At 35.3% G+C, this 18,107-nt stretch overlaps 3 protein-coding genes across 3 annotated transcripts; 2 read left to right on the top strand and 1 right to left on the bottom strand.

The window, feature by feature from the left end:
* The first annotated feature begins 239 nt into the window (after nt 1-239).
* LOC117931313 (tRNA (adenine(58)-N(1))-methyltransferase catalytic subunit TRMT61A) lies at nt 240-7,650 on the top strand. Its single transcript, XM_034852262.1, has 4 exons — nt 240-792; nt 5,584-6,080; nt 6,689-6,933; nt 7,090-7,650. The coding sequence occupies exons 2-4, from the start codon at nt 5,632-5,634 to the stop codon at nt 7,329-7,331; spliced, it is 936 nt and encodes a 311-aa protein (XP_034708153.1). The 5' UTR covers nt 240-792; nt 5,584-5,631; the 3' UTR covers nt 7,332-7,650.
* Nucleotides 7,651-9,569: 1,919 nt separating this feature from the next.
* On the top strand, nt 9,570-14,267 carry LOC117929725 (phosphoenolpyruvate/phosphate translocator 2, chloroplastic-like). The gene is made up of 9 exons (XM_034850111.1): nt 9,570-9,967; nt 10,556-10,678; nt 10,782-10,934; nt 11,844-11,929; nt 12,106-12,190; nt 12,424-12,543; nt 12,699-12,776; nt 13,562-13,691; nt 13,794-14,267. Exons 1-9 carry the CDS (start codon nt 9,614-9,616, stop codon nt 13,868-13,870), a joined length of 1,206 nt encoding a protein of 401 aa, XP_034706002.1. The 5' UTR covers nt 9,570-9,613; the 3' UTR covers nt 13,871-14,267.
* A 552-nt stretch (nt 14,268-14,819) lies between these two features.
* LOC117930004 (transcription factor MYB118-like) lies at nt 14,820-18,107 on the bottom strand. Its single transcript, XM_034850454.1, has 3 exons — nt 17,719-18,107; nt 17,489-17,615; nt 14,820-15,431 (listed from the first exon to the last, which is right to left on the bottom strand). The coding sequence occupies exons 1-3, from the start codon at nt 18,105-18,107 to the stop codon at nt 14,820-14,822; spliced, it is 1,128 nt and encodes a 375-aa protein (XP_034706345.1).

The following is an 18,107-nucleotide window of genomic DNA, read 5'->3' as shown; positions in this document are numbered from 1 at the left end:
AATCTAAATGCAACCGTTGATATGTTGCTTTCTCTGTATATTAGAATTTTTACTTTCTACTATAAATAAATTTTTTATTTTTTATTGATATTTCAATTAAATAAATAAAAAATAAAGGAAACTTGTGTTTTGAGGGGTTATTTGGGAAATATATGATTTTCGGAGCCCCATTTTGTGAAATATGAGAATGAGCTTTATAATATAGGAAGTATTATTGGTTTCGTGCACTCAGAGCCGGCTTCGTCCCGAGATTGCCCTTCCGTCTCTCCATGTCAGCAGCATCCAAGCCTCCATATCAACACCGATCGAAAATCTAAACTTCCCCAAAAGACACCCCACCCGACAGTCGTCTTTCTTCACTCTCTCGCACAGCCGAACCAAAGAACCCTGTATATTTTTCAAAAATTTCTCTCTTTTCAGTTCAGAAGCCCTTAATCCCAAACTCCAATCTACATTTTTCTTTCTTCAGCCCCTTCTCCTCTCAAAGTCCTGACCATCCGAACCCAATGGTACCAATTTTCCCAGAACTTCATGCTTTCATTTTGCCCTAACCCCACCGTGTTTCCAGCCAACCACATCCTCGTCAGGTTCGTCCTTTGGGTCCCATCTATTTTCTTCTTACAGTGCTTTCATTTGCTGTCAGAAATCACACCATTTTTTCTCTAAGATTTGTGGACACATATAGTGAGTGTTTTGGGTTGAGAAAGACACGTTTTTGCTAGACATTGAGAGGAGTGAGTGACAGAGGGACTCGCATTTGTGGGGCTGAAGGCTCAGATTTTCTCTCTCGAGGTAACCCATTCCTTCTTTCTCTTGCCTTCGCATTCGCATTCACATTCACTCAAATCTCCTGTTTGTCTGGCTTTTTTCTCAACTAGCTGTGTCTCAAATTTTGGAGTCTAGGTTTTTACAGCAAGACGAGAATGATTTATGGAGTAAAATTTTTCGCAATTTGAAGTGTTTATTTAATTGGATTTGTATCTCTGATGAGTATGTTTATCAATTTGAGTTTTTTTTTTCCCCTTTCCTATGGTAGAGCAAACTCAGAAATTTGGGTTGTTCAAAGTTTGAATTTGTTTTTGTGTATGTCACTGGTTTTGAGGAAGTGGGTTGGTTGATTTGATGACAGAAGTTGAACATAGGAGACTGTTTCAGGATTTCAAGCCAACCAAGTTTTCAGATGTGAATCATCATGGAATTTTGGTTCTATTCTTTTTAATTGAGTGGTCGGTCTCTTGTTGTGAAACCTTCTCTATGTTCTAGGGCTTTTCTGGATCTATAATGCCCTAAAACTCCTCATCTCCCCTGAATACCATCCTCCTTTACATGCACAAAATACATCTCTGAATGCAATTCTGGCATAATTTCACCATATGGACACCAGCCGTCTAATGCAAAGTTCAATCCACCTTCTTGTACATGACTTCCAAATTATTGTGTTTACAACCTAAATCCCAACTACACCGACATAAATACAACTCAACAAAACCCACCTAAGGTCTGTCCAGCACTATATGGTTCTCAATGTGGGTAGTTTCAAGGCAAGTAGCCAACTTGCCATATTGCCTAGTTTAATTTCATTCTAATGATACATACTGCTAAGTGCTAAGTACCATACGCTATTTCATACTATTTCTATTGTAAGTAATCGTGTATTAATCAAACCAGTTTACAAAACCCAAATACAAAAGCAACAAACCTAACCCTTAGCAACATTGCCATGAACACAACCTCCTATATTCAAAGTAGATGAAAAGACAGATGGAGAAAAAGGAATGAAAGGGAATAAAGCTTGATTCAAAGTAGCATGCGAGACGGAAGAACAGAGGAAAACAAAGAATCCATAATAAATCCATGGATGTTGTTATTTGGGCGGAAAGAGAATTCAAAAAATAAAAAATAAAAATAGGGCTAGACAAGCGCTTCAATCCACATACCAAACTCAGCTGTTAGGAGCCTCCAATAGTTCTCCCTCTTCCTTGAGCGCCGTTGTCTCGAAAACACCAAGGGGGTGAAAGCACTGAAGCTAAAGGAAAAATAAGACCATGTTTGGCCATTTATCATAAAACTGTTTTAAATTTTGAAATGGAGAACCATTTTTAAACAGAAAATAAGAATTATTTTCATTAATATTTAATAATATGGACCGCTTGTACCATATTTTCTAAAACTTGCTTTTAAAAATCGTTTTTAAGTTGTATTTATGTCAGTGTAGTTGGGATTTAGGTTGTAAACACAATAATTTGGAAGTCATGTACAAGAAGGTGGATTGAACTTTGCATTAAACGGCTGGTGTCCATATGGTGAAATTATGCCAGAATTGCATTCAGAGAGGTATTTTGTGCATGTAAAGGAGGATGGTATTCAGGGCAGATGAAGAATCCTTCTAGGAAACGATTGTGGAAGATTAGGTGCACTGGGGATACATTCTGATGACTCCCAAGAGCTCTTATTGATCGAGTCGTTTGGCAAATTCCTGAAGGTTGTGATTTCGTTTATTGCTTAGTATGGGGTTGGAGCCTAGGATGTATTTTCTATGTTCAATTGTTATAGATGGAAAAGGGGGCAAAGAGTGAAATCTGGTATTTTTTTATACTTTTCGATCTTGCAATCTTACCCCATTTAGCCTTGAAAGTTTGAATCTTGATTCTTGAAACCACCTAGGAGGGGGGTTGTTTTTAAGGTCAAAAATTCAATTTTTGTAACAATTTAAATATTATTTGATCAATACGAGATATCATATATTAAGGAAAAAATCAATCCCACAATTAACACTTCATGTATGTGGTAAAACCATTTATAGAGTCTCCCAGAAACGTTGCAAATGTGAACACGATGGGTTGATTGACTGTAGAGTAAATTCTCTAATTATGAAAGAATGAGTACAGAGTTTTACCTAAACTAGAGGCTACCTTCAATGGCGGGGCTAGAAACATTTTTCATGGGGGCAAAATCCAGAATGATTGTTCCATTGATCTTGGTGGTAAGTTGTGTTATCTTTCCATGGCTTAGGCCCAAGCTCAATTCCCAATTTTGACAAGTTTCTTTTTAATTTTTCATGGTTACCTTTTCCCAAGGGTTTTACATTGGTCGGCACATTTGGTATATGCCCCATCTCAGCCATATGTAGATTTGCCATTGCCTACCTTCTACCAACGGTTTTACATTGGCCAACACTTATAATTTGTCTTCACGGCTGCCACACAACACCCACATGCTCTTTAGTGAACTCCTCAATGATTTGAGGGGATGCGTTTAACCATCATGAACAATTAGATCAAATTTGGGGCTTTGAGAGTGTTGGGAATATGCAGAGAATAATGACAATATGTCTCTAGGATGTGTATATATCAAAATCAATAATATAAGGTGCATTTATATTCTTGAATACCTAGCAAGTCGGGCTAGTAATATGAAAAGAAATCAGAACAACAAATTAACAGAAAAAGGCGAAATATGTCATGAGTGCTTGAGGGGGTCTCAAGAAGAGCTTGAGTGCTCCTTCTCAAATTTTGATTTTATGACCCATTTGAGTTTTTTTTTTCATTAACACCAGACAATGCTACCATATCATGGTAGACAACCAATTTTCCTAAAAGCTTAAGCTTATAGGAAAATTGATTATCCAACAAAAACAAAACATTTGCATTGCACAATTCATTGTAGAAATAAATGTAAAATTCACTAGAAAGAAATAAACAAGGAGAGATAGAGAAGTTCAGCCAAGGTCAAGCTCAAAATGGCTCGCTTAGGGATAGAGGTCAAGTTCACATTGATTTGAATGCAGTAAGAGCTAGAGGTCAAGTTCATATGGACCCTTTTGCCCCTTTTCCTCATTTTTGTGCTCAAGTTCCTACACCGAATCAAGTTCCAATTGGGCTTATTCCAGACCCAGTTCCTCCTATTTGTCTTGTGCCAAACCAAGGTTTTGCTCGAGGCCAATTTCACTTTAATCCTTAAGTCCAAGTTCTTGTGAACCCTCTTAGCTGCATTCCAATTGGTCCTATTAGAGGCCAAGTTCGTTTTAACCCTCAAGGCTAAGTTCCTCTTAACCCTTGTGGCCATGTTCCCAACATAACTATGAACGTCACATTAATCGACTTCTTTTGGGATCTTACTATTATTATTTTTTTGCAAATTTTTCAATTTTATTGGGAACTCACTGTTTCAATTTTATTATCCATTTTCATATTTTTTTACAATTCCTTTACATTTTGGTCACTCATCTCATTTTCTCATATTACTTTCCTTTCCTATCCAATCACTTCATACAAACCCATCCATACAACAAATCCCACAACTAATACAGCAAAATTGACCACCAATGCAGCAAAACCCCCAATGGAGTGGTGTCAATATGGGGAGTTCAACAACTTTGACTATTCAAGCAATTAGTTTGCAACCTCATCACTCATCTTCCAATTTGATCCTCTTCTTGGAATCATTACTATCACTAAACTTCACTTTGTTGTAATTTTGGTTTACTTTTAAGATTCCCAATTAAATTAAATCATGCATGGTCATGATTTAAAATATTTGATTAAGTGGCGGTTCCATCTTTTGTCCCCACGTAGTTTTCTCATTAAGTTTGTAAGAGGATTTATCTTCCTCCCTCCATGAAACTATTGATTGTTACTAAGTAGGTAGTTTGAGGTTTGAAAAAAAGAAAAAGAAAAAGAAAAATGTTAGACAACCAATTTTCCTAAAAGCTTAAGCTTATAGCATTTGAGCCTATTATATATATTATGCATTCCAACACCCTCCTTCATGTGCATCCCCATACCCGCACATGGAGAGACATATAGAAGATGAATAAACCACAAACAACCTCCTTTAGGCTCACTTATATGTGAACTTAATTAATTCTTATCAAAAAATAAAAATAAAATATGTGAGCTTAATTAAGCAGGGAAATAAATATGTGGTGAGGTTCAAACATATGACCTCTCACCAAACAAGGCTTTGATACCATGTTAGATAACCAATTTTCCTTAAAACTTAAATTTGTAGGATTTGACCTACAATGTATATTATATAGTCCAACATCCTCCCTCATGTACAACCCCATACCCACACATGCAGAAATACATAGTAGATAAACAAACCATAAACAACTTAATTTAGGTTTAGTTACACGTGGGCTTAATAAGTGGGAAAATAAAAGTTTGAATACATGACCTCCCGCCAAACAAGGCTCTGATACCATGTTAGACAATTAATTTTCCTAAAAGTTTAAGCTTGTAGGATTTGTGTCTACAATGAATATCATGCACTCTAATGGTTTCTTAGTTGTCCACTTAAAAATATATATTTTATAAATATAAGATTTAAGTTGCTAGAATTTCCTTTTTCTTTTCTTGGATAAGGTTTCATTCATTGTTAGTTGTTAGTCACAGATTAAAATTGAATATGGCACTGTGATGCATGTCTTTTCCATGAATATTCCGTGAAATTCTCCAAATAAAAATTAAAATAAAATGAGATATTGCAGGGCTTGTTAAGGTTCAGATGTGGGCTACTTAGATTGTAATATTTTCTAGAAGCTACCCCACTTACATGTGTTACAAATTTTGCATTTGGCAGAGAATTGCTCATATTGGCTGAGTATTCAACAAATACAAGCTTTTAAGGATGTTGCCTATTGATGCTGAAAAAAGGATCTCTTTCAAGCGTTGCATTAGTGATGGAGATTTGGTTATAGTGTATGAGAGGCATGACAATATGAAGGCTGTTAAAGTGTGTGAGGGTTCTACACTACAGAACCGCTTTGGTGTATTCAAACATTCGGACTGGATTGGGAAGCCCTTTGGGTCCAAGGTGTTGAGCAACAAGGGTGGATTTGTTTACTTGTTAGCTCCAACTCCTGAGTTATGGACTCTTGTTTTAAGCCACAGGACCCAGATTCTCTATATTGCGGACATTAGCCTTGTGATTATGTACTTGGAAATAATTCCTGGTTGTTTGGTTCTTGAGTCGGGCACTGGAAGTGGATCTTTGACTACTTCACTTGCAAGGGCTGTAGCTCCTAATGGGCATGTCTATACATTTGATTTTCATGAACAAAGGGCTGCTTCAGCTAGGTGAGAAATTTAGATCCCTACTTGATAGATTTCTTTGTAATATTATTGGTAATTATGATATTTATATTCACCAGCTTTTCATTGTTTATGGTGTCATTTTCTTGTTTGTGCATTAGTTTTATGTTCACTTTCCAGAAACACTACAGAGTTTCAGGGACTACTTTGTAACAGTTGAACGGAAGTTTAAGAGCCTGTTGAATATTTGATGAACTGACTTAGTCTGTTTGACCTGATTTTAGATTCAGATTGTCTCTTCATGTTGAGGGAGTGAGTCCCTTCCTAAGAAACCCAAGAAACTCTGATTGTAATTCTCAACTGGTTATTTGAAATATCGTCTATGATAACTTCTGAAAACTTGAAATTTAGATATCAGAAATTTATTTATGTCAAATTACCAATTGGGTTTAATCTATAGCTCATTTAGTATGGCATTGTATACAAGTTATTTGTTTGAGCAGACTTGATCCCCCAAAATGCAAATGTACTATGCTATTGTACTCCTTTCATCAGTTGTAACAACATATACTGAAGCATATTAAAAGAAAGTATTTGTGCTTGAATTCAATATATATCTCAAAAATGTTGGCTTGATCTTTTTTGTTCAACAGGGAGGATTTTGAGAAAACAGGATTGAGTAGCTTCGTCACTGTGGGAGTGAGGGACATTCAGGGTGAGGGATTTCCTGATGAATTTTCTGGGCTGGCGGATTCCGTCTTCCTAGACCTACCACAACCTTGGTTGGCCATTCCTTCTGCTGGAAAAATGTTGAAAGAAGATGGGGTATTGTGCTCTTTTTCACCCTGCATTGAGCAAGTACAACGCTCGTCAGAAACTCTTACATCAAATTTTACAGGTGAGCTTTCTTCTGGGTTTTTAGATCTAGTGGTGAGGTTTTTGGGCTGAGAGACCAATATTTCATTGATTTTTGTTTTATCGCAAATTTTCAATTTGTTGATTGCTGATCCACATTGAAGATTCACTGATGAATATTGTCATATTCTCTCTGTAGACATAAGGACATTTGAAGTGCTTCTTCGCACATATGAAGTTCGAGAAGGAAAAATGGATTGCAGCCAGGGTAATGAAGGCGGTTTTCTTGGTCCTCGCCCAGGAAAGAGGAGGCAGCGCTCAGGTGAAGCAAGCAATGAGGGTGAGATCCCCACATCCACCACAGTCATGGCTAGGCCAGCAGCTGACGCCAGAGGACACACAGGGTTTTTGACATTTGCAAGGCTAAAGTGTCTCTCATGAAGAGGTGGCACCTCTCCTCTCCCCCTCCTCCATTTATGACTGGACTATTGTACCCTTTTACCCTGTCCAGACCAGGCCTAATCCATTAGGAACCCCCCCCTGAACACCCAATGTTCATTTGAAAGGAGGCCTTGATAGAAAATTTTGGTTGATTCTTATTTCTTAGCCCCCATGAATTTTATTTTATTTTTTTGGTGGCATCGTTTCATTTCAGAAAATAGCTTTCAGATAATGGTGGTCACCATCACCCAAAATGCTTATATTTGACATTCTGCTGCTAATTTCAATGATAATGAATCTCTTCTATTTTTCCAAGGGATGTTTCCATAGCTCCAGTTGTGGCTGACAGTCTCTTTAGTTCTTTATCCCTTTTTTTTGGGGGCTTACTGCTCTGGACCAAGGCATGAATCTACCATGAAAATCTTAAGTAGAGAATGCCAAACTACAGGTCATAAACAAAAATGAGAAAAATGGGCAAATGGATCTGGGCGAGTGGTCCTATTCCAAAATGTGATGTTTTAATGGGAGTGATTCATATCATTGTCAGTTTGGAGGGCTACATGCCTCATACTTTTCAACCAATTCAGTACACAAGAGGGTTATAATTCACTCTATCCATTCATTTCCGAAAAGACCTCCACACCACCCATTACCATTCCACAAGTTGGTAGTCACATCTGATAATGATCATTGTTGCTCTCATTCTACAATATCACCTTCATTTTCAACCATCACATGGATCAGAAAAGGATAGAAAAAATATTTTAATGGATTTGACTATTTATCTCCTACAATGCTACTTCCAGTCCTAGCCATTTTCTGATATTTTGCCTATTAGATAACGTTTTTAATAACAGTTTTCTCTTATTTTTTTTAAAAAAATAAAAATTATGGAACTATTTTGTTACCGTTTTGAAAACAATCTTGAAAAATAGTTTTCTAATTTTTGTAAAACAAAAGTTTATTTGAAAACCTAAAATATTAAATAATATATTTTAAAAATAATTTTTATATCTAATATTTTATTTTTAATTATTCTATATATATTTGTATAATTATTTCTTAAAATATTTTTAAGAAAACAAATGAAAATAATAGAAAGCAACAACTAAAACATGAACTCTAAAAACACTTTTTATTTTTAAGAACATAAACAAAAAATCATTTTTGATTGTCAAATATATTTCTTATATTTTTTTTATTCTGAAAAACAAAAAACTGTCATAAAAAACAATTTTCAAACCAGCTTATATATATATATATATATATATATATATATATATATATATATATATATATATATATTAAAGTATCTTTTATACTTTCTTCATATTTATACTATTATTTTTTAATTAATGAAAATAACTTAAAATAATTAAAGTATATTATCATAAAATACTTTGTTTTCTATAACAAGTTCTCAAAAAATAGTTTTTTTTTTTGCCAAAAACTAACAAAGTGTTTTAGAATTTAAAAAATATTTTTCCATTTTTAAAAACAAAAAAAAACCATTTTTAAAAATATTTCCAAAATATGCTCTAAATAAGTTTTCTCATCCTTTTTAAAACAATTATAAAAATTAGTTGTTTTTTTTTTTGAAAGTTCAAATATAAAAACTAGTTTCATCTTTCAAAATTATTTACAATAATCTCAGTTATTTCTATGAATATTTATTAAAAACATTTGAAAAAAATTCAAAAAACAAAATTTCAAAACTAATTTGTTTTAATAATAAATTCTCGATTAAGATTATGAAATATATTTTTTAATGTCTTAAATAAGAGAAAATGAATAAATTATAAAATTATAAAAAAAAAAAAAAAAAAACTGAGGTTTAGTGTAAATACATTAAACTATCACAAGTTTTAAATTTAATCAATTAATACCCTTATAAATTTATTTATTTTAAATAAAAATATTTTATATATGAGAATTTAATAATTCTCTAATAATTAAAATTTATTATTTAAAAAATAAAATTTATATATGAAATATATTTATAAGGGTATTAATTGATGAAATTTAAAACCTATGATAGCTCGTTGTATTTACCTTAAACATGAAGGGTCTCAATCAAATTAACCCTAAAAGAATTTGAATGCTTGTATTCGATAATTACTAAAATATGTTACTATTAAGTAATTAAAATTATTTTTTGGAATGGAATTAATTTTTGGACATGTGCTGATTGTCTCAGTGATGTGGTGGCGTATTGTCTCCATGCAACGTTAAAGCGCTCTCTCTCCGTGCCTGAAATTTTTCTCTCTCTACAGGCTCGAAGAATGCATATCACTGCATTGGCTCTCTCTCCTTCAGCTCCGTTTCTGAAACCAAAAAATCTTCTCAATCGAAACCCTAACCCTAGCCCTGGAGTCGTTCCAGTTCAACTCCACCTCTTAACTTCTACCAATGGTCTCTCATGTCACAGAAGTTCATCTCTCTTCTCTTCTCTCTCCTCTGTTCTGTTCCCATATCCAAACCCCAGATTCAGTGGCTTCAAGTTCAGAGCCTCTTCGGTTCCCGAGAATGCTGAAGAGACCGAGAAATCGAGCAATTTGGGTGGTATTTTGCAGCTTGGGTCTATGTTCGTGATCTGGTATCTGTTGAACATTTACTTCAACATCTTCAACAAGCAGGTTCATCATCTCTGTCTTTGCTGGTTTTGGAAAATTGTACAGGAGTCGTTAATTGTCAGTTTGGTTGCTGAGAAATTGAAAGGAAAGCAAGGAGATTTAAATTTTTTAAATTTTCTTTTTTTTTTTTTTGGAGGAATTTCTTATTTGGGAACCAAGGAAGTAGAAGCTTCCACTTAACTGAGGTTAATATTACTATTTGATCTAGTTAAGGTGAGCTTTTTTTCCTTCGGAAACTTAGACGGCTAAAAACTTTACAACTTATTTTGTGTATTAGTTAGTTTTCCCCCCGGGTTTTCTTGGAAACCAAACAGAGGGCATCGGTCTTCACCTGCAATAATTTTCAATTTCATAGAATGTCACCATAGGTAGGAAAAGAAATTACTCCTGGCCAAACCCAGATAGTTGGATTCAAGGCTTTATCGAGGGAAGTTGAATTTGATAGATGGCAGTGGTATCTTAACATAAATTAAAATTGTCAAATCTTCGTGGAGAATCCGAGTTAGGCAAATTTATGAAGATGATTTTTCATAGATGTGGCATTTCCTCAGAGAGAAATTAGGGAGCATCAGTGCTGCTTTTTTGTTACAGATCCTGAAGGTCTATCCATTCCCAGCAACAGTTACGGCATTTCAGTTTGGATGTGGGACTGTGCTGGTTATTTTGATGTGGGCATTCAACCTATACAAAAGACCAAAAATCAGTAAATCACAGGTAGGTCTATACTTAGAGGAAATGGTCATGTCATATAATTTCTTATACTCATATATAGTTGCGTGATATGACTGTTGCATTGTGGTGATATATCCAATTTCAGTTTTCAGGAATCCTAATCCTGGCTGTGACACACACCATGGGTAACCTTTTGACCAACTTAAGCCTCAGAAAAGTTGCTGTTTCATTCACTCACACAATCAAAGCTATGGAGCCCTTTTTTACAGTTGTTCTTGCTACCCTCTTTCTTGGGGAGGTAAGAATTTATGCTCTTCCACTATTATTGTTTTTGCATTGTATCATTTGGGGGCTTAATCTAGTGGAATTTGATGGAAATTTATATACATTAGATGTGACTACCATTTAGAATTTTAGATCATACCTGCCATGAATGAATGAGATCGATGGTGAATGATTGCTCTTAATTATGAGTATAATCTTTTCTACTTTTGCTTTGGAAACTCCTACACTTTCTCGTCCCCTTTCTGCAAATCAAAAGAAATACCAAGAATGAAAACTAATTTTAAAACAATATTTTATTCTTGAGATCAATAGAGAGGGAGGGGGCTGGGGCAAAGTAAAGAAGGAAAGAATGAAAGGAAAAATTCAATGTTGTTCTTCAATCTGCATGTATTTTCCATGGGAAGTGCTATGGTCTACTGGGGGTCTACCAGCCACCAAAAGATTTTAGTGAATCCTAACAGATTCAGGGTGCAAGGCCCGGCAGAATTAGAATCTTTCAGCTACTGAGTCTCACAACTCGGGAATCCAACTGGCTATTCTTATCCTATTATTCTTGACCTGGATTATAATAAGAGGAAATATCATGTTGTCTTGTAGAATTGAGCTTAGAAATTATTAAACTATCATCTATTGGCACGTAATAAACTGTTATATTTCTTTTCTACTTAGTTCTTGAAATCCAATTATGTAACTATAGAGAAATTAAAAAATGGTGCAGTAATTCAAATTAAGCTCCTGACAAGGGGACATTCAGTGGGTACCATTTTTCCTTTTCTTAATGAGTCATGTGCTCTCCAGGGAGAGCCTTTTGTGAACTAGCATATGTGCTTTGGGAAAATAATCCATCAATTTTTTATACCATTGTTGGCTAATTCATGTACCTGAAGTTGTTTAACTTTCTATTTTACTATATTGTCCACAGAAACCCACTCTCCCGATTGTTTCTTCCCTTGTTCCAATTGTAGGTGGAGTGGCACTGGCCTCATTCACAGAATCCTCTTTTAACTGGTATGAGACCAATCTAAAGTTTTTCAACAGGGAAATTGAGCACATGTGCAATATGTGTTTCTAGTGCTACAATGATTCTCTGTACATATTCTTTCATACTGAAATAATTAGTACTAAAATAAGTTGCAGTTAGCCCTGATGCTCATAAGTGACCTTATCACTCCATTTTGAAACAGGACTGGTTTCTGGAGTGCAATGGCTTCCAATTTGACAAATCAATCACGTAATGTGTTCAGCAAAAAATTCATGGTCAACAAAGAGGTGAAGTGAATTCAACTCCTTATTTTTCATGTATTTGAATCACAACAGCTCCATAAAAAATATTGCTGCTCTAATACAAGTGGAAAAATGATGGTTTCTTTTGTTTGCTGTTGCCTAGTAATTTTGTGGATCTATTGTTAAATTATCACAATGGATTTTTATTATTTATTTTTAAATGTTAATAATATCCTCTGGTTAGTCTGGCAAATAATGGGCAGTATGTTATTGAACAGGGAGCTTTGGATACCATCAACCTCTTCTCAGTAATAACAATCATTTCTTTCCTCCTGTGTACCCCTGTGGCTATTTTCATTGAAGGCATCAAGTTTACTCCTTCATACCTGCAATTTGCTGTGAGTAATATGTCTGAAAAAAGTATACATTTAAAAAATATGTACTATTTTGACATATTATTCTTATATTCCATTTTTTTTTCTGTGAAAGATATTGTAGTCCATTATTTGTTAGATGCCTTGGATGAACAGGTTTTGTGTTCTTTTTACTTCAGGCAAGTCAAGGTTTGAACGTTAGAGAGCTATGTGTGAGATCTCTTTTGGCTGGCATCTGCTTCCATTCTTATCAGCAGGTAAGGCTTATGTTGTATCCCCATTTGTGCTTCTGTTTCCTAAATTCACCGCTATCATCAATCATGCTTAATTTTCTTCTTTAGCTCTAGGCTCCACTTCCCTGTCAGTTCAGTTCTCTTTTATATTGTTCATAGTCCATGTTGCTACAATTTGATCACAAACAAAATAAAAAACACTATTACTTCATGGGCTCTAATTCATGAATCCAGTTTGTCATACTGAAGAGGCCCTCAGCTCGGTTTTGATGTCTTCCTAATCATCTTTATAATTTCAGAAGTTCCACCATTTCTCTTTCTGTAATTGCAATGTAAGCTAAACCTTATATTGATTCTTCCACTCCTCATTTTAAAGTTAAAAATATTGAAAATATTTTCAGTGATGAATTCATCACCAACTACAGCCTTTCTGTCTGAACTGATAATTCTTACTATTCTGTAGGAATATACTCCAATAATTAATCTAATGATACTCCTGAGCACCTCTTAGTTTTGTATGTTCCATATATCCAAACAAAAACAATTGAACTCTTTTATCTAGTCTCAATTAAACCTGCTATATAATAAAACTGCGGACTTGCTAATCATTTAAATTTCTTTCTCGTGTTTTTGCTATCTAGCCAATGATATCAATATGAGCACATCTTTTCACCTGTGTGTTGAAGCACATAAAAAAACAATAAATGAAAACAGTAGTTTCAACTTTGTAAAGCAACTGATGGTAGAATTTTATTATCAGTTCTGTCTTCTTCTACTTGGTGCTAATTCCATTTACTCGAATTTCGCAGGTTTCTTATACGATACTACAGATGGTATCTCCTGTGACACATGCAGTTGGAAATTGTGTGAAGCGAGTAGTGGTGATCATCTCTTCAGTCATCTTCTTCCAAACACCTGCTTCACCCATTAACTCCCTTGGTAAGTACTCCTTACAACAAACTAATTTGTGAAGGAATAATATTTGAATGCAAGTCTCTGGTTAGTCTGCATTTTTATCTGTGTAAATGGCCTCAACTTCAGGAACTGGAGTGGCTCTTGTTGGGGTCTTCTTGTATTCAAGAGCAAAGCGGATGAAGCCAAAGCCGAAGGCTGCATGATTAATTGATGCTGTGGAGAAAATATGTTTGTAAATTTACACTCCAAAAAAGAAATTTCCAATTAATTTGATTGCAAATGTAAAAATTAGCTTGAGTAGAGCCCAGATCTCTTGAAGGTTTTCATCAGTTCTCTTCATCAGAGAGCCTCCTTTGACAGAAAGAGAGGAAGCCAGGTTCGCCCATAATCACCTTCTTTGCACAGTCAAACCAAATGTCCTGCTTCTTTAAGGCAGTTTAAGGACCTCTACTTCATCTCTATCCATCCTATCTTCTTTATTGTGTTTGATTCCCAATTAATTTCAACCTTAACATAGAAGATCTGTCCCCAAACTACTATTCATTACCCATCACGATTCTGAGTGGAAGCTGTGAGACTACTCAACTATCATTGGTTTCTTGTGGGTCTTGTAGTTATGGGTCCCAACAGAAAAGATAAACGACAATTGCTATTATTAGATAATCTTGATTCCTGACATGATAGCCGGTTCTGCCGACAAAATTATGAACAGTTTTCTTACAACTTGGTTTGTAGCCACACAAGGATAAATCATCCCTATCAATCATGACAAGCTTATCTAGATCACAGCAAAGCTCGAAGACTTCTACATTGTTTGTTTGCTTTGAAATTAAGAAGATTACCCAAAGAAAGAAAAGAATATCACAGTTGAACTCCCATCTTTTATTGCTAACGGTCCAGACTATCCATACTCATGTTTGGTATACATGTATGTATCGATCTGAAAGTTTGGATACAACCTACAAACAGAATATTAACAGACTCCCGACTCTCAAAAACAACCGACCAACTCTCAGAACAGACTCGAAACGCATAACACAGACACGCATAAAAGCATAACAACAACTACTATAATCCATGCCAACACCCATCTCCTCCATTTCGCCAAAATGCTTGGAAGCCCCCAACCCATTAGAAATGTTTCAGAAGAGTTTACAGGTTTAAGTTGGCAATTGTTTCCAGCAAGCTGACCTCCTTATTCATCCCAAACTGCATCAGAGTATCCATATCGACAGGCATCTCAAGCCCCATTATAGCGCCCTCAGCAATCATAGAGTTACCAGTAGGCGTCTCTTCAAGCAAAGACCCAATAGTACTATAGCTCTCAGAAGAGTTGCAATTCACCAAACCGCAGTTTTCCCAGAATGTTTTTGCATCAAAAGAGGCATCAATGGCTCCGTTGTAGCAGGTAGGGACGAGCTGCTCCTCTGCCCAGTACTGTGATGAGCTCCCTTGCTGCCGCACTTGCTGATTGTTCATGGCATTAGGCACTGATATGTTGGGTTCCGAGCGAGCATTTGGCTCGTAATGATCAGTAGCGCCAGGCAATGAAAAGACTTGCTTCACATAGTTCTGCAAGAGGCTGCTCTTCGGACCATTGCAACTCCGAGCCGACAAATGCCTTCTTTTGGTAGCATTCCAATGGTTCTTGATGGTATTCTCAGTTCTTCCCGGCAGCCTCTTTGAAATCTCTGCCCACCTGTTACCTATTTCTATATGAGCTTGTATGAGAATCCTGTCCTCTTCCTCGGTCCACGGATCCTTCTGCAATAAACCAAAAGAAATGATTGTGTCTGGTATTCACATCTGTAGACTATAGCTAGTAAGGATGCAGACAATGAGATATGAAGAATCAAGCTCAATATTCATAACACTTACGGTGGTCGATAATCAAATGTATTATCACAGGCAACTGCATGGATGTAAGCAACCAGGCATTATCCAAAAACATACTATTGTACTAGCCCATGCAGAAATGTAGTCCTACGTCTACGTGCATGTATGCAGCTGCAGACTTACAGGTGAGTATTATTAAGCATAATTCTCAGAGGAGCACCGAGCACGTGAGTGTACCCAACTATGGAGAAGTCTAGGCCTGTCCATGGCTTATCATGGGAGTAAAGGTTTTGCCTCCCCCATTTTTTTAATCATTTTACTTGTGACCGGGTGATGGCATACATTTCTTTTGAATTCCTCCCTCTTTTCGATCACCAATTTAGACTCAATATACTAAGTTGGTGTTTGGTTTTTTATTTAATTCTAAATAGAACTTTAATATTTAATAGTGTTTAATATTAGATTGTTTATTTTTATAATATTTTATTTCTATTAAGTATTAAAAAGTAAAGAAAAATCAATATATTATTTTTTTTCTATTTAAAAAAAGCTTAATATTTTAATTTTTTTATTCAATAAAAAGTTTATAATAAGTCATAAAAAAATAAAAATAAAAACAAACAACCTAAATTCTAAAAACAAATTATTTTGAGCAAAAAACTAGAAAAACAAACACCCTCTAAAGTTTTGTCGAACTAGCTGCTTTTGAGCTTAATCCCTCGATGATGCTAACATTACTTCACTATTACCTAGATTTTAAGATAAGGTATTTTAAGGGTTAAATTTATTCACATTCCGAATTTGGTTAAATACGTATAATCTCTATTAGTTTAAAATTTTATAGTCGTCCAAAAATTAACTCGAGTGAAATTCCCATCGAAGATCAAGCCTAATTTAACTTGATTATCAAGCAAAGATCGGTAACATATATGACTATCATACGAGGTTTCAAGATAATAATATTTTTTTTCCCTCTTTTTTATTAAAATAATAGTTTTACAAATATACCCTTTCATGAATCCTGAGATGAAAGAGCAAGCTTATTCTAACCTGGTTTTTGCCTAATCTTAACCCTAAGACTTCTAAATTTGCGCGAAAGCTTGAATCAACCTCTTGCCCTAGGCCCGTGCTTATCCTAACTCGATTCGCAACAATTCAATTCTGTTGCTTGCTCGAATTTTTTTTTCCTCCCTTTTTAATTAAAATAATAAAATTTACGAATATACCCTTTTATGATTTCCAAGATGGGAGATCAAGCTTATTGGCCTTTGTTTAATTTTAGCCTAAAACTTCAAGTTTGCCTGAAACCCTAAATCAACCACTTACCATACTACCTGTTTGTTTATCTAAACTCAAGAATAGGCCAATTCTTTTGCTTGATAAAGATAACATATGTGACGTGGCTTGAGAACTGAGACAATAATCATTTGATGAACAAACTTTTTGCATTTTTATTAGAATAATGAAATTACAAATATACCCCTTCGTGAATCCCGAGATTGGGCATGAAGCCTCTTGAGAGATGAGACTTACTTTAAACCTGTGCTTAAACCCTTCTCAAGTCTGCGAGAGAACCTAAGAAACCCTAATCTTTGCTTCCTGTATATCCTTAAAATCATAGAGAAAAGCATTAAAGGATAAGAAAAAAAATCACTTTCTTTGTAGATTGAACAACTTGAGAAAAAACCCTGGTGACAAAACAATATTATTGTGGTATAAGTATCTCTGCATACCAATAAATAAAGTAAATGGAATTTGCATTTAATTAATTGATTAATGAGGTGAGTTAGTGAGAAAATGTAGCGAAGACAAGCAAAATATTTAGTGATTGCCATATATGTATATATACTCCATGACCCATATAAAGAAAGTCATTAGTATATTTATTTAGCTTAGAAGAACAAGGCAATGAAGGCATATATACTGAAATGTACCATTTTATATCTGCATTCATGAAGAGAAGAAGAAGAAGAAGAAGAAGAAACCTTAATATTGGGCCTCAAATGGTTGTGCCATCTCTCCCTGCATTGCTTCCCTACCCTACCATTGAGATGCTTAGCAATTTCAGACCATTTCTTCTCTCCATAGTTCAGCACCATCTGAATCAACAAGCTGCACATAACTTCCATCATAAATCAACTGAAAAACAACCCAAAATTTGGTGGAATTTTTTTTATTTTTTTTTAAAAAAGGAAATAGAAGAAAAAGAATTCACCAGTCTTCTTGGGGAGTCCATTGCCCTTTCACTACATTCAATTTCTTACGGAGTTTGCTTGCTTTTCTTTTCTGCACCCTCCTCTTCTTCTTCTTCTTCAGATCAACCTTCTTTTCATACCCATTCCCAGGAGTGATGCACCAGAAATCCTCTACTAAACTGGTGTTGCCCGATTCCTCAAAAATCGTGGGCCAGTATGTCTGGCTCATTCCCTGAGAACAATTCAGAAGCCCTTTACTCTGAAGTTCTTTCACCACCCCAGTTGCACCAGTCGCAGCAGGCGGCGCAGCCCCCATGGCGCCATAAGTACTGGTATCTCCGGAGCTGTGGTGGTGCAGAGATTCATACCGATTCAAGAGCGGATTCTGGAGCCCAGAAAAGGGATTCAT

The sequence above is a fragment of the Vitis riparia genome, chromosome 14 (assembly GCF_004353265.1).
Source record: "Vitis riparia cultivar Riparia Gloire de Montpellier isolate 1030 chromosome 14, EGFV_Vit.rip_1.0, whole genome shotgun sequence".
Classification (NCBI taxonomy): domain Eukaryota; kingdom Viridiplantae; phylum Streptophyta; class Magnoliopsida; order Vitales; family Vitaceae; genus Vitis; species Vitis riparia.
This window is presented reverse-complemented; position numbering and strand designations above follow the sequence as displayed.